Source organism: Castor canadensis, chromosome 2 (genome assembly GCF_047511655.1).
Source record: "Castor canadensis chromosome 2, mCasCan1.hap1v2, whole genome shotgun sequence".
Taxonomy (NCBI): Eukaryota; Metazoa; Chordata; class Mammalia; order Rodentia; family Castoridae; genus Castor; species Castor canadensis.
Window position 1 is genome coordinate 35,714,774 of NC_133387.1, and position 23,395 is coordinate 35,738,168.

A 23,395-nucleotide genomic window follows, 5' to 3' on the forward strand; every position below is an offset into this window, starting at 1 on the left:
AAGCAACAAAGCTGATCATTACTGTCATTCAAAACTGCCATTAGCAATGCACACTTAATTAATGAAGAATCCAATGAGCATTTACTAGGTACTGGGCTAAGTGTTCATGGTAAACACTTGTATGGCCTAGATCTCTCTGATAGCTCACAGCACACCCTTGGAGTACAGGAGAGATGAACTTGAAGGCAAATAACAGTGTTGTGGTGGAGTAGCAAGAATTCAGTGAAGAACTACATACAATGTACAGTGGAGGCACAAAAAGACAGGGCTCAGCCTTGGGGTGGTCGGGAAAGGCTTTACAGTGAAAGACACTGTGGGATGAATACACCTTCCCAGCTGCCCATCCATAGGCATGACACAGAATGGCAAACCCAGGCTCTGTAAATGGTGTTATGGTTGAAATTTGTTTTAAAATGCATATGGGATTTGTTTTGATCAGTTGTGATAAGATGCAGACACAGAAGTGACTAAATAATGTTCACATATTAGGGACCCTAGAAACACAAGGAAAACTATGTCACAAGGACCACATGGGGAAGAACCAAGGCTAGTAGGGAGGTAGAAGGAGCCAGGAAAGACAACATGAGCCAGAGTCTAAGATTGTGGTTTCTTGTGGGAAGGATCAAGTGAGGCCACATAAACAGTCTCATGATTAGCTACTTTCTGCAAGCTCCTGAGGTGTAGGGGCTACCCCCTAGTTGTCTGATACCTGGCTGTGGGATGATTAGGATGGGGCCAGCGGTGGAGGGTTAGAGAGTGATGTGTGAGAGTTCAGTAAAGGGGTCGATAAAGGACCTGACTCTAGCTTGGTTTGCAGATGAATTTATGCTGGAAGGAAAGTCATTTTCTGTGTATAAGAATTTGCTAGTATGATAAGGAATTATGACAAACACACACAAAACAAACATCATTTACAAACTCATATGTAGAACATGTTTCTAATAGTGGAACCACTCTATGGAACTTGGGGAAAGAGGGAAAGGAAAAGAGAATGATAGAGTATCAGTAATATCATAAAACATAACACCTGTGAAGGTAGAGGGTATAAGGTTGTGTATTGAAAGCTGTTGAAAAATGGGGGATGGGAGATAAAGGGGTAAGGGAGATTAATGGAAGGGGTTGAATGGAACAAAGGAAAGTATACCCACAGTGGGGATACATTAAGAAATCCCTTTGAACATCACCTTAAATATTAATAACTAAAGACAGGACTGTAAAGTAAGTGCAGTGTGAGTGTGGGGGTACTAGTGGGAGGGGGAGGGTATATGGTTGATGGACTTCATATACCTATTTGAAATAGAAGAAACCTCTTGCAGTTGCTTTAAGTGAGGCAGGGAGGGGTTGAGGGGAGGAGATGATGGGGTCAGTGTAAATAATGTGCAATATAAGCCTAATTGGAATTGTCACTATGAATCCCCCTGTATAGCGAATAAATCCTGACTTTAGAAAATTGTCTAGTATGGAAGGGGCAGTTTCTTTCTCATCAGTGAGGACGGGGATGCCAGAACATCATCTTACAGAAGTAAGAAAATATAGCTAATACAAAGATGAGTAGGTGAAAAGGAGACTGTGGATGGTAGTTATGTGAAAAACAAGTGTAGAGAGAGTACAGAATAAGAGTTCTTGGGGATGGAAGATCTTGGGGAATGCTTGGGGGTCATGATCATTGAGTCTTAAAGAGCTCTTGACAAACTTTGAAAAGTGGATCTTAGAACTGCACTGTGTGGCTACCCTTCTCAGCAGAGAGGTTGGTTGGGGTAGCACCAAGTCTGTAGCTCTGGAGACCACGCCGGACACTGTTGCAAGTATGACTGTGAAGGATGAAAAAGGGCTGCATTAGCACTGTAGTCACCAAGATAGGAAGGAGGGGGTAAAATAGGAGCAATGTCTAGGATAGAACAGTTACACTCCTTGACTGATTATCTGTTAATGATGTCTTGCTGACACCAAGGCTTCAGGTGTTATAGGTAGTGGAGCTACAGCCAAAGCCCAGAGTATGTGAGATAAGAGGTATGCTTTGGGAATGCTGAAGCATTCAGTTTGAAGCTGAGTATAGTGATGCTTGCCTGCAATGCTAGCATCAGGAGTCTGAGGCTGGCCGTTCACAAGTTTGAGACCACCCTGTGCTACATAGGAAGTTCCAGGCTAGCCTTGGCTGTAGATTGACACCCTGTCTCAAAATCAACAACATAAAAAAACATATTAAAAAAAAAAAAGCACTCAGTTTTGTGCTGGTTCAGGGACTTGAAACATCCAGAGCAGGTTATTTAGTAGGTAGTTGGATTTAAGGTTCTGATGGAATTAGTTTTGGTTATAGAGCACTGTTTCTAGACGGTTAGAGATAAAAGGAAGGAGAGAGGAATAGCAAAGCATAGATAGAATTAATTATCTTAGAGAGGGGTATAGAAATAATTTCCTTTGGAAAAGATAATAAGAGAAAGAGCAGAATGATGAGAGTGCTTGAAAAAGAACTTGATTCTTAGCAAGAGGAAGAAAGGAAGGTTAAATGTCATCATGAAGACAAAGATGGGTTGTGAGGACAACATCTGAAGGGAATTTGTTCTGGCACCACCTACAGATACCAAAACCTGCAGATGTTTAAGTCCCTTACATAAATTGGTGTAGTATTTTTGCATATAACCTAAACACATCTTCCCCTATCATTTAAATCATATCTGGGTTATGTATTATACCTAGTGTAATACAAATGTTGTGTAAATATTTACGCTGTATTCTTAGGGAAATAGTGACAAGAATAAGAATCTTTACAGGTGGACCCAGAGGTAGGGAGGACCCACTGTATAGTGGAGGTTTGGAATGTCCACCCTGGGACTAGGGACACCTGAGAGGGCAGGCTTTCCTCTATCTTATATAGTTTATTGGAAGTGTAGTAAGTCTTGGTTCCTTGGACCCAGTGAGTTTGGGGACCTCCTAAAATATGCTGCATGTACTTTACTTTTTTTTTTTTTGGTGGGACTGGGGTTTGAACTCAGGGCTTCATGCTTAGAAAGCAGGTGCTCTACCTCTTGAGCCATGCCTCCAGTCTGCTGTATGTACTTTAGAGAGAACACGAACAGATTATGGAGCTTCCACCATTGAGAAATAATGGTTGAAAGGATGCAATCATCTGGAGAAACATGAGTCCTACAATGCATGGAGAAAGAAAATGGTTGAGGAGTGGGGGATGAACTAGAGGTAAAGAAGATGCTGAGGTCTTGGTGCTGTCATGATGAAGCCATAGACACAAGACTATCAAGGGTGAGTTGAGTTGTAGTGAAGGTTATTGGAGACAAGGATAAGAAGAAATTGTGGCCTCTGATTCTTTTGGTTATCCGCATGATTCAGGGCCTGCTGGGTTATTACATTACTCTTTCTGAAGGGAGGGTTTAAGAGGACCCTAAGTCTGATAAGTCATTTTTTATGTTTTATCTGTCTGTTTGAATTTAAAATGTTGGCCTAATAACTAATAGATATTTCACTCACAGTTATAGTTGTATGCTTCTTTCCTCCAAGCTTCATTTACTTTAAAAACAAAAACCCAAAAAACTTATATGTGGAACATCATTAGTATTTTTTCTACCCAATAGAATCTTTAGACCATTTGGTAGTCTAGGCTATTCATCCCCAAAGGGTAGTTTAAATATAAATTTCTACTATGACCTTATGAAGCAAAAATAATCATCACTTTTTCCGTGAATTCAGACACAGGTGCTTATTTCCTGGAAGGAGCAGGCAGTTTCCAGGAACTAGTAGCTAGTGAAAGAGGGGTGTTTGTTCTATAGAAGACTCATTTCTAACGAAGGAATGAAGGACTGTCAGACACAGAGGAGGCATTCATATTGAAGGAAGAGTAATCAAAAGCTGTTGTTTAAAAAGGGAGGAGGAGAGAGGAATTAGAGTGATAGAGGGGGTGAATTTGATCAAAGTACATTATATGCATGTATGGAAATACCACAATGAAACCCCCTTACGCAATTAATATACACTAGTTATTAAAAAAGCTATCAGCAGTTTAAGTGACTGATGGCTTCATGGGTCTCTTTTTCTTCTAAATAATATATCAACTGTAAGGAAAACATTCTTTTGGTGGCTTCATGTTTGGATCTTTAGTTCTTTCATTTCCAAATAAAGTCCAGTGTCCTTGACATTTGAAGAGTGAGGGGGAAGGAATAGGAATGCCAGATGCACTGGCATGTTCCACTGTGCCTCTGTTTGTTTGCTCAGACATGGGTCAACAAGTTTATTGATCCTGGGGTAGATTCTTAGTATATCATGTTGCCAATGAGTTTCCTCACTTCAGGTCTCCATGGAGCCCTTCCTGTTGACCTCATGGTGTGACTGTGGCTCAACAGACTGATAGCAAAAGTATTCACCTGTGGAGGTGCATGTATTCCATTGTTATCATTCTTGACTTAAAGAGAGTTTGCTTGCCTGTTGAATACTCTAGTTATTTTAACATTAAAAAATAGAAATAAAATTGAAAGTTGCTAATATAAATTGATTTCAAAAGTAATTATTGGAATTGATCTGGTAAGATTGTTCCTTGCACAAATGGAGTTTTTTTTTGAATTTTGGTGGATTCTTCTGTTGCTGCTGCTAATTAAGTGGAATAGAATAGAAATTATTTCTATATGCCAAGCTTAATTCTGAAGTTCATGTTATCCTTCTCAAACACAGCTGGCTAGTAGCAGTCTTTAAAAATAGGCCACACAGGCAAAAACAGTCTTTGCCTTCACTGGTGAGCAGGGCATTATTTTAGAGTGATCTTCTAAATGTATGGCTGTACAGAGTCTGCTCAAGCAATCACCAGGATGCCTCACATGTGCTCTGACAGCTCTTTTATGAATTCTAATGTGTAATTGGATCCATCAGGGTGTGGGGCTTTTGTGACCAGGGCTGGGGAAGTGGTTCTTATTTGGAGCATTCACTTTAGCACAGAGGCCCTTAAATTGAACCCTCATCCTTTTTTTTCCTCTGGCTAGCCATATGGGGAGACAGTGACCAGCAGGAATGGGGTGTGAGCAGGTGGGGATGCCTCCTTCTTCATAGTGTTGTATCCTGGGAAGGCTCACAGCATCATCTTGCTGATAGAAAGAAAAAGCTTAGCCATTAAGTGAGTGCCATTAAGCTGAACTGAAGTGCTGTCAACCTTGACTGAGAGACTGTGACCACAGGCTTTAATCCTGCTTATACAGCTTCCAAGGACTGATGGGAGATTTAAAAACTGGTACATTTTGGGCAGAGTCTGAGGACCTCAGTCTCATCTTCATTATCCTTGTGTTCTGCAGGAATGCTAACGGGAGACTGAGGATATTACAGGGAGGGGACGCGTGTCTTCAGTCACTGCTTCCACATAGAGGGGTGGGGATGGATGGGTCCTGATCTCCTTCCTGTAGCAAATTCCTGTGAGTGCTGCCATGTGCCACCTACACAGAAGTGTGGTGTCATCTGCTATGGGGCCACCAAGCCTTACAGTCTCTCATTCCACTTTCAGTGAGAAAGTGAGTGGCATAGTTTGGAGAAAGGAAAACAGATTCTTACAAGAATAGACTAAAAATAAAGTTCAGTTTTACTGTGTTATCCAGGTTTACTTATGATCAGAAACTGGCAGAAGTCATGATCAAGACTCAAGAAAAGATTCCCATTCATTGAAGTCAGATCTTCTTTGGAATACCTGTCACATTTTGCCATTTAAACACACCAAGCATAAGTTTGCAGTATTCTGTAATTTATTCTGAATCACAGGCAATTAATAGTATACCACCCCTTTCCCACTCTGCCCACAAATGCCCCAGAGAGTAAGGAAGACAAGGGAAGCTGGTTTCTGAGAAAAATGGAGTGACAGACATGGCTTGATGAATTCTCATTGAATGAATAAATGGTGTTAGGAGAAACAAGTCTAGCAGAAATAGAAGTAGTTGAGCATTTTCACCAATGTGAACCAACACAAACAGGCCTGTGATAAATGACCTGTTCAATTAAATATGAATAGTAACAACTAACCTATGCACTGTGTTTTCATTTATAAAGCATTTTGATTGCTGTTAATGCATCAACTACAATGAAGATAAAATTGCATGATCAGAAATAGATTTTTCCCAATTCTTACAAATGACATTTGTCTTGCTGAGATTTGCCTATTCCTTGAACAAGACCAGCTCTTCACTTTTTGCCCAGATCCCATGTATCTAATTTAGAGGTAGCTAGGAGTGTCCTACCTGTGGCTTGCACATTTGCCACCCATCTGAAAGACACACAAGCATAAAGTTACCCTTGAAGGATTCTGCTTTCTTCTGTGTTGCCGATGAGTTGTATAGTAGTCTTTTCTCACTGTCTCAGAGGTTTTTTGGTTTACTCTGGGGAATAGCAGAAGGAATATATTCTCTCAAGGGCTGGGGAACATTTAATGGTGTAAAATTACTGGCAAGGTTTGAATAAAGACTGTATTCAAACCATTGACATTTGTTTTCCTGTGATTGTTTTTTATATGGGGTGAGTCATCTTTAGCTGGTAGATGGTGAAGATGTTACGTTCCTTCTGTTTATTCTTCCCAGATGTTCAGCAGTTCTCACATTGGTTACTTACTCCTCAGTGGCCAAGGCTGGTTCTGTAGGAACTTGGGAGTGAGGCAGCACAGCAAGGGCAAAACTATCTCTGCCATTCTCTCTTTATGTCCTGGGGAATTTATTTTTAGCCAAGCCAACTTATGTTTCCTGGAGCTATAAAAGGACCATATTTTAAATTTTTAGTTACAGTCTCTTCCCACAGAAATTATTTTTGATATTAACCCCAGTAGACAAGCTATTGCCTTTATTTCTATTTTGCTCTTTTAAAGTATTTTGTGTGTGTGTTTTTAATGTGAGGATGCTCATGTTAACATTCTCCCACACCCACCACTGTTACCACATTTCTTTTCCCTAGTCTCAAATAAGTAGGCATTTCCAGAATCATTGGTAAATTTCATTATTCCTGAAATATTGAAGTATTGTAAGGATTCTCCCATACATTCTCCCTTTTGCTTGCTTTTGCTTGGATACATGCTAACACATTTATTTTGGGCACAATGTTAAATGTTTGTCTGATATGAGTCTAGATGATAAAAAGCATAATAAAAAAAGCCAAATAGAAAATCCTCCTGGGGAGAGAAATGAAGTGAACAGCAAACAAATGTGAGGGAGGAAGGGGTGTTTGAAAATTTTCAAAACCAGAGAAGAGCACAACTTGCCAACCCCCCACCAGAGTGCTCCATAGAGGTGTATTCATTTGGTCCCTAAAATGTTGTGATTGCTTATTTGGACAATTTAAAACCACTCTTCAGAATCCCTCTTCAAACACTGATTTTGAAAGTAATGCTCAATCAAGATGCTCTCATTTTAGTCATTGAAGCTTATTTTCTTAGAGATGCTCCAAGTCATCTCTTTATATGAACTATTATTTTCCTGGTTCATAGAATGCTACAGATTTTGGTAATTTTTATGATGGAATTATTTGTGGAAAATGTACCAATTTACTTGTGATCTAGAAGCTGCACAAAACTTAACAGAAAGAATATAATTTAGGACTTCCACAAATGAATAGCTCTTGTACATTTTGTTCAGGGCCACAAACGAGGCTCGTCAAGCTAATGTGTAACAGTGTGTCCTTTTTCTAAATCAGGTGCTTCAAAAAACATCATTTGACTTATGTGAGAACGGATTTCATGTATTAAGGAATGGAATTGAAATAAAAATCGATAGCAATTTAACGTTTTAAGTCTTCGCCGTTTTGCTCTGTAATTCTTTTAAAATTACTTCGCAAAAGAATTTCTTTCTTATATTTTCTATATCCATAGAGTGTCATAGTTGTGATGCCCCTGTAAGTGTTGGACAATGATGAGTTCATTTCATCCATGGGTGTGCTGATTACATTTGGCTCCATGAGCAGTGGTAGCTCTTATTGTTGGCTAGGGATGAGCAGTCAGAACTGAGTCCTGCGTTAGCAATTTCAATCAAGAAGGTATATAACAGAAAATTAGAATAATGGGGATATTATTGAACATACATAAAATATTCTTTATTCTTAAATTGATTTGAAAGTATAAATTTTTTTAAGCGCTGGACACAAACTCAATAAGTGAAGAGACTTTTCTGTAATTTATCTCTAGCTTCTACATAATTCCAACCAAAATTATAATCACTTTTAGATGTTAATAGCAATATATCTTAGTTTAATCTTGAAGAATAAGCTGGTAATATAGCAAAGAAAGTTTTAGAGATGAATAATATTTGGCTTGACCTGGTTGGCGGTATTTACTATATAAATTAAAACATTTATATTAGTAATAAAGAATAGAAAAATAAAGGATACAGAAGATTCTATTGTATTACAGAGATAATACAATTCATAATGTCAAAAGGGACATTTTATCACAAAGATACAATTATAAATATTTCTGTGGCTAGTAACAGCCTCAAAATATGTGAAGTAAAAATTGATAGAATTAAATATTGATAATCATACTAGATTTTAATGCCCCTCTCTCTTGACAGAGCAACTAGAAAAAAAACTCAGAAATGTGGAAAAAACATAGAAGCAAACTGAGAAAAACATAGAAAACAACAGTTAGCCACCTTGATCGACAGCTGTAAAACATTAGGTCAGCAGCTTGCTGAAGACACATTGTCCTCAAGTACACATGAGACTGCATGCTGGCCCATAAGGCAAGTCTTCATTTAAACAGATCAGAATAATACAGTGTGTATTCAGTGTCGTCAGCAGAATTAAGTGAGAAACCAATCACAACTATTTAGGAAAACTTGAAATAGCTGAGAACTTTTGGAAAAAAAAACCACCTCTTTGATTCATATGTTGAAGACAAAATCAAAAGAAAATTAGAAAATAACTTGTACTAAATGGTAGCAAAAATACAACATCAAAACATTTGAGATGCACCTAAAATGCCTAGAAGGAAATTTATTTAAATGCTTACATTGTAAAGGAGGAACCAATGGCCTGAGATTCTACTTTAAGAAATGGACAAACAGAGAGTAAAGTAAATATAAAGTAAGAAAGAATTAAAAATTTTTTTTTGGTTAAACAGCAACATGCAGTGTAATAACAAAATAGTAGGAAAAATTAAATAAGCCAAAATTAAGGAAGTCAATGTCTCATTGAAGAGATGAACAAAATTGACATACTATAGCTATAATGAATAAAAATAAAAGACTGAAAACAGGAGCCAGGCATGGTGGTACATGCCTGTAATCCCAGCACTTGGGAGACTAAGATGGGGGGGCATCATGATTTTGAGAGCAGCCTGGGCTTCATAGGGAATTATGACACTAGCTTAATCTACCTAGTGAGACTGGGTCTCAAAAAACCAACAAAGCAAAACAAAAACAAATGAATAAAAATCCTCTAGCCATTAAAAAAGATAATCAGTGAATACTACGGCAGTTTTGATGACCTAAATAAAACTGGCAAATTTCTTGAGAAAACATAGTTTTCAAAATTGATGAGCTGCTCCTCAGTGGCTGAGGCTGGTTCTGTAGGGACTGAGGAGGAGGCAGAACAGCGAGAGCAAAACTGAGTTCTTTTGAACCCAGGGCTTCTCTACTGTTGTTTCAGAGTCAGATTATAAATTGCTATGTAAATCACCCTAGAATATTTATGGGCTAAGAAGATTTTTCTTCCCTCAGCAATTTTCCCTGTGTTTGTTTTCAGAAAAAAAAAAAAAAAAGCTTTATCCTTTATCTTGGTATCTTTTCTTAGTTTATTCCTAGGTATTATATGATTTTTATTGCTGTTACACAAAGGAATTTTCACAGTTCACTTTCTGCTTATTTTTCTGTCAGCATAGAAGAATCAATTGTTTTTTTGTGTATGTTTTTAAGGTTTTTCTAATTGTGAAAATTTCCAAACATACACAAAAGTAGAGCATGCAGCTGACATTTATGGATCCATTACACAGCTTCATGACTTAAATATAAACTTTGGCACATGCCTGTAATCTCAGCACTTGGGAGACTAAGGGTGAAGTATTGTGAGTTCGAGGCTAGCTTGGGCTACATAACAAGACCCTAATCCCCCAATAAATAAATAAATGAACAAACATAAATAAAAATGAATTTTGTATTCTGCAAACTTCACAAATTCACCTATTTAGTTTTAGCAGTTGTTTTGAAGCTACCTTAAGAGTTTCTGTAGTTAAAAATGCAATTTTCGGGCCAGGCTAACCTCACTCAGAATGATGTTCTCCAATTCCATCCATTTACCAGCGAATGATAACATTTCGTTCTTCTTCATGGCTGCATAAAATTCCATTGTGTAGAGATACCACATTTTCTTAATCCATTCGTCAGTGGTGGGGCATCTTGGCTGTTTCCATAACTTGGCTATTGTGAATAGTGCCGCAATAAACATGGGCGTGCAGCTGCCTCTGGAGTAACCTGTGTCACAGTCTTTTGGGTATATCCCCAAGAGTGGTATTGCTGGATCAAATGGTAGATCAATGTTTAGCTTTTTAAGTAGCCTCCAAATTTTTTTCCAGAGTGGTTGTACTAGTTTACATTCCCACCAACAGTGTAAGAGGGTTCCTTTTTCCCCGCATCCTTGCCAACACCTGTTGTTGGTGGTGTTGCTGATGATGGCTATTCTAACAGGGGTGAGGTGGAATCTTAGCGTGGTTTTAATTTGCATTTCCTTTATTGCTAGGGATGGTGAGCATTTTTTCATGTGTTTTTTGGCCATCTGAATTTCTTCTTTTCAGAAAATTCTGTTTAGTTCACTTGCCCATTTCTTTATTGGTTCATTAGTTTTGGGAGAATTTAGTTTTTTAAGTTCCCTATATATTCTGGTTATCAGACCAAAAATCTTATGTTCTCCCTCATATGTGGACATTAGATCAAGGGCAAACACAACAATGGGATTGGACTTTGAGCACATGATAAAAGCGAGAGCACACAAGGGAGGGGTGAGGACAGGTAAGACACCTAAAAAATTAGCTAGCATTTGTTGCCCTTAACGGGGAGAAACTAAAGCAGATACCTTAAAAGCAACTGAGGCCAATAGGAAAAGGGGACCAGGAACTAGAGAAAAGGTTAGATCAAAAAGAATTAACCTAGAAGGTAACACACATGCACAGGAAATCAATGTGAGTTAATGCCCTGTATAGCTATCCTTATCTCAACCAGCAAAAACCCTTGTTCCTTCCTATTATTGCTTGTGCTCTCTCTACAACAAAATTAGAAATAAGGGCAAAATAGTTTCTGCTGGGTATTGAGGGGGTGGGGGGGAGAGGGAGGGGGCGGAGTGGGTGGTAAGGGAGGGGGTAGGGGCAGGGGGGAGAAATGACCCAAGCCTTGTATGCACATATGAATAATAAAAAAAAAAAAAGAAAGAAAAAAAATGCAATTTTTTTAAATCAGTACTGGGGCTTAAACTCAGGACTTTACACTTGGAAGGCAGGCAATCTATCACTTGAGCCATTCTCCCTGACCTGTTTTTTGTGTTGGGTATTTTTGAGATAGGATCTTATGAACTATTTGGCAGAAATGGTATAATAAGCAGGCGCCCTTGCCTTATTCCTCATCTCAGTACTGAAAACTAAGCTGCATCTCTTAATTATGACGTTAGCTGTATGAAAATTTTAAACATTTTTCTGCATCTTTTAATAAGAACATGTAGTTTTTCTTCTTAATGCTATTAGTTTGGTGAGTTGTATTATTGAAGTTTAAACATTAAACTATGTGGTTATGATGTATAATTCTTTGGAATTCAATTTGTTAATATTGTATTTTTTTTTTGTGGTAGTAGGGTCTAAACTCAGGGCCACTTACTTGAGCCATGCCCCCAGCTCTAAAAATATTTTATCTGTAGTTATGAGGAGTATTGGCTTATAATTCTCTCCTTATTTTCTCTTTCTTTTTTTAGTTTTTTTGAGACAGGGTCTCACTATGTAACCTGGGATGGTCTTAAACTCACAATACTCCTGCCTCATCCTCCTCAGTGCTGGGATAACAGGAATATGCCACCACATATAGCTTTCTTTTTTTTTTTTTTCTTTTCAGTTTGGGGATCAGGGTATTGCTGCCTTCATAAAGTGAGCTTGGTTATGAAACCTCCTCCTGTATTTTCTGAAAAAGTTTGTGCATACTAGTGTTCTTCCTTCCTTTCTTTTTGGAATGTTTAACAGAATTCATCAATGAAACTATATGACCTTAGTTTTCCTTTTGGAAATTTTTTAATAATAAATTCAGTTTTAAAAATAGACATAAGGCAGGGTACACCCCTGTAGGACTAGGTGAGCCAGGCATGGTGGTGCATGCCTATAATCCCCACAGTCAGGAAGCTAAGGCAGGATGACTATGAGTTCAAAGCCAGCCTTGAATGCTGAAATAATGAAATGATAATGGCTAGAGTAGGCTAATGTATGAGAGATTAGTCAATTTTATGCTCCTGGTGGAAATCTAAACTGATAAAATCCCTGTGAAAAAGAATTGGTAATCCGTTTCAAAAGTCTTGAAAATACTTTTATTCTTGAATCCAGTGAGTTGGTCTTATTAGATAAAAGCCTTTACATACAGGTTTATTAGAGCAAATAATTGGAAACAAATTAAATGATTAGATGTCAGTCTGCTGATCTATAAACTTCTTGAAAACATTGTCATATTATTGTCTTTGTTTTAAACTTTATTTCTTCGTACTTGTTCAGATAGTGGTGTAAACAGTATTTATTTTTAGGGCTTTTATAGTCTTCCAAAAATATTCTAATCATAGAAGTGTAGGTTTTCAAGTAAGACTGCCTAGGTTGAATACCAGCTCCTAGTGAAGTGTCTTGGAGCAGGTAAGGAAATCTTTCTAAACCTCAGTCTTCTGGTCTGTAAAATGTGAGTTAAAAGAATGGGCTTACTGTCAGAGCAAAATGACTATGAGGCACCTAGCACTAAGTACGAAGCTCTCAATAAAAGGTGTCTTTTATTAGTATTTTTAAAATTGTTATGGAATCCTTCCAGCTTTTCCTAAGATGAAATTATCTTGGTTACAAGTTTGTTGGTATGGTCTACAAATGATTGGTGTTGTGTTTCATATTGTTTTAACTACAACTCAAGTACAAGCTTTAGTTTCTTTTCCTGGGAGCATTGCATGGCTGTTAGTCAGCTTTCCATTATTGCAATGAAACACCTGAGATAATTTATAAAAAAAGAAAAGTTTATTTGGTCTCATAGTTTTAGAGATTCCAGTTCACAATCAGGTGGACCCATTGTATTTAGGTCTCTGGTGTACATGTGTGTGTGTGTGGGGTCAGTTTATCATCGTGTGTGTGACATGGCAAACCATTCACCTTAGGACCAGGAACAAAAGACAGAAGGAGGAAAAGACTGGGGCTCCTCAGTCTCTTTCAAGGGCATGCCTCCAGTCACCTGAAACCTCCTAAAGTTTCTACAACTTTCTGTTAGCACCAAGTTGGGGACCATGCCTTTAACACATGAGCCTTTGGCAGATAAATAGATTCAAACTATAGCAACATGCAGTAGAAAAAGTTGGAGACTTTAAGTAGTTTCTTTTATTTCAAATTAGTTCAACTTACTGTTTTGAACAATGAAAGGCAAAGAGGTCTGTGTATGTTAAATTCTTCAGTAATAATGATGTGTTTTTACTTCTTGCTTGTGGCATTCTCAACAAGGTTTTATAAGGCTTCAGCTTCTGACAATTATATTTTTAGTCCTCAGTCTAAGTAGGCTTGAGAGTTCCTTTTAAGAGTCTGCTTTTATAATTACAGTCTGTATCTTCATAATGGCTCATTTCCCTGAAATACATTTCAGTCTCAAGTAATTCTGATGCACAAACCAAGAAATTATCATCACATTCAGCTCTTCCTTTTTTAGGAAACGACCTCCTAACTCAGCATGATAAACATTTCAAGCCATTTTTGTTACATGGTCTCCTTATATATCAAAACATTTCTGTATTGTTGGTCTGCCCTTATTTACTATTATTGTTTTTTAAGAGAAAGGGGGTCTCTGTGTTGCCCAGGCTGCCTCTGAACTCCTGGACTCAAGTGATCCTCCTGCCTGAGCCTCCTAAGTACTGCGACTACAAGTGTACCAACCCAGCTGTTGATCTGCCATTTAAAAATAATGAAGTACATTAAAATAATTATTACAAAATGCATTGTCCTTATAAAAGTAAACTTTTTTTTTACAAGAATGCTAAAAAGGATAAAAATGTCAAATGGCTTGGACATGCGTCCAGTTATAGATGTTTCTTTGAATCTAAATTAAGCTAAACTGTGAACCTTTTGAGGTGAACAAAACAGGAGGAGATGACAATGAGAGCTGGTGGCCAGTGGTGAGTTACTTGGGAAGAAGGAAAAGTTTTCCCAAGCAGTGAGCAGCATTACATGGACAAAGGCCTGGGGAACATGGGTACCTACAATGAATATGAGAGTGTTGAAGCCAAGACAGAAAAGTGACTGAGATTTTAGAAAGACTCTGACATTTCTGTGGTATACAGTGTGCCTATCACATACAGTTTATAGAAGGAGTCTGGAGAACCAACTGCTCTCCTAATGGGGTCTTCCTCAAACTGCTGTCACCCAGCTTTAGATCAGAGAGTTGAGTCCTTCCTTGGATCTTCTAGTTCTGTCTTAGGCAATGGGTGAACTGATCCTCAGACACCATTTTCTCTAGAATTTGTTCTGCATTGTGGATTCTGTCTGTTCTAACTCCTACTCCAAAGATTGGCTAGTGGTCAAGAGATTTTACCTTCTCCAACTGGGAAACATCATCTAAGCTCTTTCTTCAGGATGTTTTGAGCTACATTTTCTATTTTCCTAAGACTGTTAGATGCTACCTTTATCCATTACATAAGTATGTATCATGCCCCATGGTAGATTATAAAGATAGTAGTTCAATAGATGTTTCCCATTTGAAAAGAACACAAAGCAAAATGTTACTGGAAGAGGTAGCCCAATGAGGCTCCCAGTGAGTGGACTTTTCCCATAAATCAGAGTTTATAAAGTGGGTGTCCTGCTTGCCAAACCAGTCCTGCCAGTTGTATTTTGTTTGACTAGAAAAGTGGAACTGTTTTTTGAAGTCTTGGATACTCTTTGTTAGAACATACCTTCTGTAGCTTACCAGAGATCTGCCATCCCACATTGTTCTATAGCATCCCATATATACACACTGAGTTGGTTACATGGCCCCTGTAGGTGTTTGAGTATGCCACCACTGTCCAGCATCCTAGTAGTGAGATCTTGAAAGTTGCTAAAAGTCCCTAAGCTTATAATTGAATCTACTGGTTCACACTGTCTCCAACTGGGAAAACTCATCCACTTTGGTTAGAATATATTGGTAAAGAAAACTAATTTCTACTTCCCACTAGTAATATCAATGCAAAAAATGAATGGATGTATTTTATGGTTTGTATATGAAGTATTCCCCCAGAAAGGCTCTTGTATTGAAGGGTTGTTCCCCATCTGGTGGCACTTTTGGGGAGGTTCTGGAAACTTGAAGAGGTGGGACATAGCTGGAGGAAGAAGATCACCAGGGAATGTCCTTGGGGGCTGTGTATTCTCCTGGGTTCCTCTCTTTATCTCCTCTCTCTCTTGTTCCTGTCTGCCATAAGGTGAGTAGCCTCTGACATGTTCCCACCTTTATGATCTCTAGCCACCAAGGTTCCAGAATCAACAGAGCTAAGTATTATGGACTGAAACTTTGGGCCACAATAAATCTTTTTTCCCTTAAGTTGTTTATGTCAGGTATTTTGTTAGTGACAAAAAATTGACACAATGTGATGTATTTTATTCTAATGTTAAATATGTAAAGATTTTTTAAAAATCAGTTTAGTGGATGATTTGCTATCTCTCATGGGAAGAGTATACTAAGAGCTGACACTACAACATCTTTTTCTTCATAATGTATTCTTAAACTGTGATTTCTAACCCTTGAATTAAGATGAGCAACTGCATTCTTGTAAGCATGATGGAAAGCTATAGACTAAAAAGCACATTTTAAATTATAGTATAACTTAATTCTAGAAACCCTGCTTATAATGATAAGACCAGGATAACAAAAGTGCATTTCAAATATGTATAAAATATATAAATACATTACTGTATGGTCAAAGAATAAGATTATTACATGGAAACTCTGAAAACAATAAATACACATTCAGGGGTTAATTTAATGTTAGTGGAGTATATGTGGCCTTTGAAATTCATTTTACCTAAGGTTGCTATGCTTTCAGGAACTTTAAAAAAAAAGTAAAATCATGTTTGTTGTCTGAATTCAAGGTATCTTAGAGAAAAATAAGGCTTGTTTCATTTCTCTGGTTTTGCAAATTAAAGATAGCCACAGAGCTAGTTGACAACAAATATAGACCAATTTTGCCCTTAAAATCTAATGTATGTGTCTTGCACTTCTTTATGAGGGTTACATGTCAGTTCGTGTTTGCAAAGCAAACTAATTGGCATTTCTAGGTTTATGATCCTGCATACATAGAATTATACAACATTTTCAGAAAAAATTTTGTTCACATTTTGAAATGTCACAATTAGGTCAGTAGCGCTAATAATTTTTTAAAATTATTTGATGCATAATGATACATATTTATGGGAGATAGTGTCATAATTCAATACATGTATACAATTTGTAATAATCAAATCATTGTAATTAGTATTTCCAACTCCTCAAACATTTGTAATTTCTTTGTGTCAGGAATCTTTGAACTCTTTTCTCCTAGCTATTTTGAGATGTATAATAAACTGTTGTGAACTCTAGTCAGCCTTCTTGGTAGTGACTAAGAAGCACTAGAACTTATTACTCCTACCTAACTCTATTTTTGTATTCCTCCCCACTTTTCCTACCCTTTACTGACCACTATTCTAGTCTCTATTTCAATGAGATAAAACTCTTTTAGCTTCCATAAATGAGTGAAAACACTCAGTATTTATCTTTCTGTGCTTGTCTTATTTCACTTACTATAATGTCTTTCAGGTTCATCTATGTTATTATATATGACAGAATTTCTTTCTTTTTATGCCTCAGTAATATTCTTGTGTGTGATTTCCCTGTAGAATGTTTCCCTGTAGAAAATTGTGCTGTGGGTCTTGCTTCTCCTTCCATATCAAGTGAAAAAAAACATGGCTTCAAAGATGTAATTTAATACTATATTGGTATCTCCTGCAAATTTTGTGTTGCTAGTTGGAGTTGGAGATAACAGTAGCCATTCTGTGGAAATGAAGGAGAGATGGATACAGTGGTCCTCTTGTGGTTTGTTTGGATAAAAACTTATGAATGTTTCCTATAGGCCATGTTGGGCAATGGGCATCAAAGAATAAGAATGAGATTGATTCAGGTCTTGTGTGTTAGGGTGGTCTGGGGAGAACACAAGACCTCAGTCAATGAAAGCTGGATTTCAAATGCTATATAAGGAGCATATGCCAGGCTGATTTCTGGGCATACAACAACTGGCAAATGCTGTGCAATTGCCATCTTGAAGTTCTTAATAACTTTCAAGCAAAAAGCCCCACTTTTCTATTTTGTGCAGGGCCCTATATGTGAGGTAGCCTATCTTAAATTTTGGCTTGCATCAAAGAAACTGGACAAATAGATTCCAGCACAGGGAAAGAGATGGTCTTCCAAAGAGTCACCAAGTACTTCATGAGAAAAGAATAGGCTTTAATTATTTTCCATGTGCAGGTGGTGAAGATAGCCGACCAAATGAACCAGTCAGGTAGAACATTCCTGCCTCCCTCATCTCCCCATCATCATCTACCTCCAGTGCCTTCCAACCCAGAGAGGTCTACAACAACCTGGAATGAGGAGAAAGTGTTGATAAAAGGAGAGAGGTTGTCATAGGTACCTCCTTCCCAGATAGTGGATGTTGGCTTGTACCAGATGCTTGCTAGGGAAAGGGAAGCTGTTGCAGAAAGCCAGTTGAAAATAATCTGCAACTTAAAGTGATGATAAACTTTTATTAAGTATTATACTTAGAATATGAAATGTTCCCCATAAGCTAATGTTTTGAATGTTTTGTCCCCAGCTACTGGCACTTTTTTTTTGGAGGGGGGGAGGTTGGAAAATTCAGTAGGTAGGGCCAAACTGGAAGAAGTAGGTCACTGGGGGTGGGTCCTTGGGGGGGAGGCATATTATCCCTGGTCTCTTCCTGTCTTGCTCTCTGCTTCTTGTCTGCCATGAAGTGTGTAGCCTTCTGGCACATGCTTATGCCACCTGTTCTGCCCAAGTGCAGAATGAACCCCGTGAAAAACCACAAGCTTGAATAAATACTTCCTCCTTTAAATTATTTCTGCTGGCATTTGGTCTCAGTGATGCAACTAACTCATTAAATTACATTAGGATATTATATAGTGAATAGAAAAACTATAGGGCTACGAGGTTTTGTCCCAGGATAGAGGAGGAGCTACATCAGATAAATATTAAAGGGAAAAGTGAATTGCTTTTGAAATTGCTACTCTCAAGTGATACATACTCAGTACATTGATTACATAAGTGAATTTGAAGAATTTAAAAACACCAAATGCTTTTAAGTCATTAACCTTGCTGTCTTTTAAATTTAAAATGAATTTTTGAAAGCTAGTTTGGTGAAACTGTACTATTTGTAAATTTTATTTCTTAATCTGATTTGGTAATAGGAAAAGAAATATTTTCCCCATCTATCATTACACTTGTGTTTATCTGGTCATAGGTTTGCTGACAGTATTCTAAAAATGGGAGAGTTTAACTGTTGAAATGCAGTTGCCTTTAAAGTAAGGAAATGCAGGTAATATTAGAAAACATGTTTACCATTTGAGAAAACTACTCTTGGTTTATTGTAATTTAGTTTTTTCCGACAGTAGTGACATAGAATTTTTCCTTTTTTTTAGTGATTTTTCCAACATGACCTGAATTAGGAAAATGTTGCTAGTTTTCGATATATTTCTACTGCTGCTTTCCATTTTTTTCAAAGACCCTGGTAATCCAGTTATAGAAAGTTGCAGTTGGTATTCATTACATGAGTATGAAATTAACTTTGTCACTGACGGACTGACATTTTGAGTAAAACGAGGTTGCATAATTTCCTGGGATTCTGTGAACTATATTTTAATGCTCTTCAAGGATGGGGAAGAAATTCCATATTCTTAAGTGTTCTAAATGGTTTTATGTTTAGGCAAACTTAACAGAATATGAATGTCTTGATTTTCTTATATAAAAAGTTTCACAAATTATTTGATTTTTATATCAAATATCCTTACAGTGTCTTTCTAACTTGAAAAAGACTTGCATGATATTTATTTGTTGTGACTTAGTCTGATTTTTATTTGAAATATAAGTTCTATCATTATAGAGGTAATTTTATTTTTGGGCTTTTGCTAATTGTCAGTATTTCTAATTTTAATTTGTTAGAAACTTTCTAAAATTATTTTAGTTATACAAATTTATGAGATACAGTGTAATAATTTTGAAAGTATTTATTGTATGTATTGATCATTGATCTTACTTTAAATTGGAAAAGACTGAACCTGAAATTAAGATTTTTGAGGGAGTAAGGCATCATGGGAAAAACTGTTTGTATCATGTAATGTAAAAGATAATTTTCTTAAAGGAAATGTATTAGTCAGCCTTCCAGCATTGTGACAAAGTACCTGAGATAATCAACTTAAAAGGAGGAAAGGTTTATTTTGGCTCATGGTTTCAGATGTGTTACTTCATAACTACTTGGCCTTTTTAATTTGGGCAGCACAGTACGCCATAGTGGGAGTGGATGTTAGAGAAGGCTTGTTTACCTCATAAAGGCAGGAAGCAAAGTGAGAGTGAGAGGAGGGGCCCATGTCCTAATGTCCCTTTCAAGGGTCATAGTCTAATGACCTAACTTCCTTCTACTGGGCCCCAGCTCCTAAAGGTTCCATCACCTCTCAGTACCACGAAGGGTTGGGGACCAAGCCTTCAACCTATGGGCCTTTGGGAAATAGTCAAGATCCAAACTATATCAGGATAAGTTTCAAATGAACTGAATGGCCTGCCCAGCTAGTCAGGGATTGGTGGTCACTTTGGCCTTTGGCTCACCACCTGACATTGTAAACCATTATTCATAGCAGTTACAATTACCATTTGGAAAAATAATCTTGAACCTTTCTTACAGATACCTTTCTGTATATTTTCATTTTTTTCAATACATTCCTCTGATTTTGTTCTAGGCTCGCAGGAAGGAGGTGTTTATCCAGGAACGGTATGGGAGATTTAATTTAAATGACCCTTTCTTGGCACTCCAGAGAGACTATGAAGCAGGTGCTGGTGACAAAGAGAAGAAGCCAGTTTGTACCAACCCCCTCACCATTCTTGAAGCGGTCATGGCCCACTGCAGAAAAATGCAAGAAAGGATGTCCACACAGTTGGCTGCTGCTGAGAGTAGACAAAAGAAGGTACTGAGGCTTTCAAGTCATTTTTGCATAACAGAGTATAGAAGGAAGAAAACATCTCTGAGGTGGTTGTTCATTGTTAAATACTACATTTTCAAGAAGGACAGTAAAATATGCTTAGCTGCACAGTGACCCAACCCAGCAGTGCAACCAGGACTCTGATCATACGGAAACATCCAAAACTTACTTTATCTAGCATCTATCTAAAATATTTCTTTTTGACTAGGAGTGTTGATACACTCCTATAATCTCAGCTACTCAGGAGGTTGAGACAGGAGGATTGTGATTTTAAGACCAGCCCAGGCAACACAATGAGACCTTGCCTCAAAAATAAAATAAAGTATTGCAAAATATTTCTTTGCAATTATAAATTTTTAATTTACTTTTTAGTATTTCTTTGGAAGATGAGAATAGCATGAAGAGAATAGAATGGAAGTTTGCATGGTATATCCAGTAGCATCTTAAAGTCCTGGGAGCAGCAAATTCACCTATGGAATGGGTCCTTCAATGAGAACCAAGCTTGCTAAAGCTGAATTACAATCAGCCATAAGGAAATAGGATTTTCTTTTTTTTTTAATTATTATTTTATTATTCAGTTTTGTCTTAATATGGGTGCCAAGGCTGTTGAGTCCCTTTATTAGAAGAGAGAGTGAGGAAGCCAGAAAAACTATTGCTATCTGGAATGGTTAAGATTAAAACTAACATGTTTTCCCCATGTTCTACAAATTGTTTCTTCTATTGGTGTTTTTCACAGAGTTCTTTATATTTTACATTTAACACCTGATGGACAATTAACTTGAACACACCATATTCTAGATATTTTAGATGCTGACACTTAATGTATGTCCTTTCCTTGTAATTATGTCATTCATTAATGTGAATACAGATGTTCTGCTATAGGTGTTGAATAAAAGCAAATGTTTTCCTCTGCATGTCACATGGTAGCAAACTAAAGCACTCGGAATAATAGTAAAGAAGAACACAATTTGCCTCCATGGATGTGAGGCAAAAAAGTCAGTTTTATCCAGAGCTTTGCAACCTTCTACAAAGCCCTACAAACAACTGAGGTCTCTGGAGGTTTTCAAAATTCCTACAAACCACATAAGCAAGAGCCAGTGTCTTTGAGTTGATGTCACTGTAACTCATTTGTATTTCTTGGATGGGATACATTTCAATTATCCTCTTAATGTGTCAAACGAGCTGTATCATAATAGATTATTTCTGCTGGATTTTATGCTGCATTATCAAACCTCAACAGAGACTTTATTTTCACTTATTATATAAAATGCATACTTTCCTAAATTTCACTTCAGTTCTGCATTTGATTTATCAATTCTCTTTTAAGAGAAAATAAAAAACTTATTTTCAGTTGAATAAGAGATTTTATTATCTAGCTATTTTTTTTTTTAAATCAACTTACATCCTGTTTGTTTCTAAATGACTGGGTTATTTCCAACCTGGCTGGGAATGAAAGGAAACTGTTTCTCTCCTGTGGTCCTGAGAAGCTAATACAAAATGAAGCAGTGGGTCTTGCCTTCATGAATCATGGGAAAACAGGAGTCCTTTAAGACCTGACTCACTGGCTGTATAGTCTTAGTGAAGGGTCGCTTTGACAGGAGTGCCAATTTTTTATCCTTAAAGAATATTCTATTGCTGGAGATTGTAATGTGTGAGAAGAGTTACAGCTTACATTCTTACCCCGCATCTTATAAAGATTTCGCATCACCTGACAAAACCAGAAACCCTCAAATCATCTTTTTTTAACAAAATCATCTGTCACTTTTATTACTGAAAGTAAATGTCTTAACCAAATGTTTTCAGTTCTCTGGCATTATAGAGTAAATGACAGCTTTAGAAATCTAGACACAGTAAGGAAAAAAAATCATTATTTTAAATTAGTCCAATTCCTTAATTCACTGCCAGAGCAAAAGTCTGGGAAAGCAAAAGCAGTTATTGACAATTCAAGTATTTAGAGTCTGACACTGGCATATCTCTGGTAATTCTGAGACATTTGGCCTGAAAGCTGCTCTGGTTGGGCTCTCCAGGCTGGAAATGAGGCCCCATGCACATTCGTGTGCTGGCTCCTACTGAGACTGCTAATAAGAGGGTTAACTGTTTGGTAATTTGCGCGCCAGAGATATTTGGGCATGAGTCAATTTGGCAAATGGGCTGAGCCTGTAAAACCACTTTGCATAAGTGGGGATCTTTGCCTCTGGAAGTCTACTCCTTTTGAGCCAGGAACATAGGGTAGAAGACTATTTGGATTTTTATTTTTATTTTGTGCATCATCTTTAAATAGAGCTTCTGTTCTAATGGATTTGACAGAAGGGAGGAAATCTATGTGTTTTTGAACATGTTATTCATACTTAGAAAGCATCATTTGTAGCCTTGAAGTAGTAAAATCAAGTAGAGCATTTAGAAATAAGAAGTCAAAATAATATTTAGGAAATCCAAATGAAAAGCAATTCTTTTTCATCAGTGACAAATTTAATAATAGCATTGTGGATTAGATACAGTTTCTTGTCACTGTGGCTCAGAATAATTAGGTCAGTTGCATAGCAGTTAATGCCACTTACAAGATTCTTTGTTTTAAGCAAGTAAAGCCAATGTTCATAGGCAGAAAGGGCATTTATTGACTGGCTTACAGAAATATTAGTCATTTTGCAGCATGGTTGCAAATTAGGGTTTAGTTCTTATCAGCCAGTACCACAGACAGATGTTCTCTGTGCAGCTAGTCTGCCACAATTTATGCATCTGCTTATGAGAACTTGGAAGCTGCAGCCTGCCTCTTTGCCCTGTTGATGCCAGACAGCACCGTGTCGTCATCGCTTGGGGTATTGAGTGTGCCTCCCCAGTCCCCTTCTTTGAATCACCATTTCTTTTCAGAAGCCCAGGGTAGGTGCTTGTGATGGGCCAAGTATAGGCCTCATCCTCTCTTCCCAGTAATGCTTGGAAATACTCAACTTCTGTAGGGTGGAACCATAAAGTGAAGAATTT

At 37.4% G+C, this 23,395-nt stretch overlaps 1 protein-coding gene across 5 annotated transcripts in view; it reads left to right on the plus strand.

Annotated features, from left to right (window-relative positions):
* Cttnbp2 (cortactin binding protein 2) overlaps nucleotides 1-23,395 on the plus strand; it is a 156,317-nt gene that overhangs the window by 35,445 nt on the left and 97,477 nt on the right. For all 5 annotated transcript variants that reach the window (XR_012444791.1, XM_074064485.1, XM_074064484.1 and 2 more), the window contains exon 3: nucleotides 20,177-20,401. Coding sequence is in view for 4 of the 5 variants with exons in the window: in XM_074064485.1 (XP_073920586.1) it covers nucleotides 20,177-20,401 (225 nt within the window). In the remaining variant the exon portion in view is untranslated. The remainder of the gene's footprint in view (nucleotides 1-20,176; nucleotides 20,402-23,395) is intronic.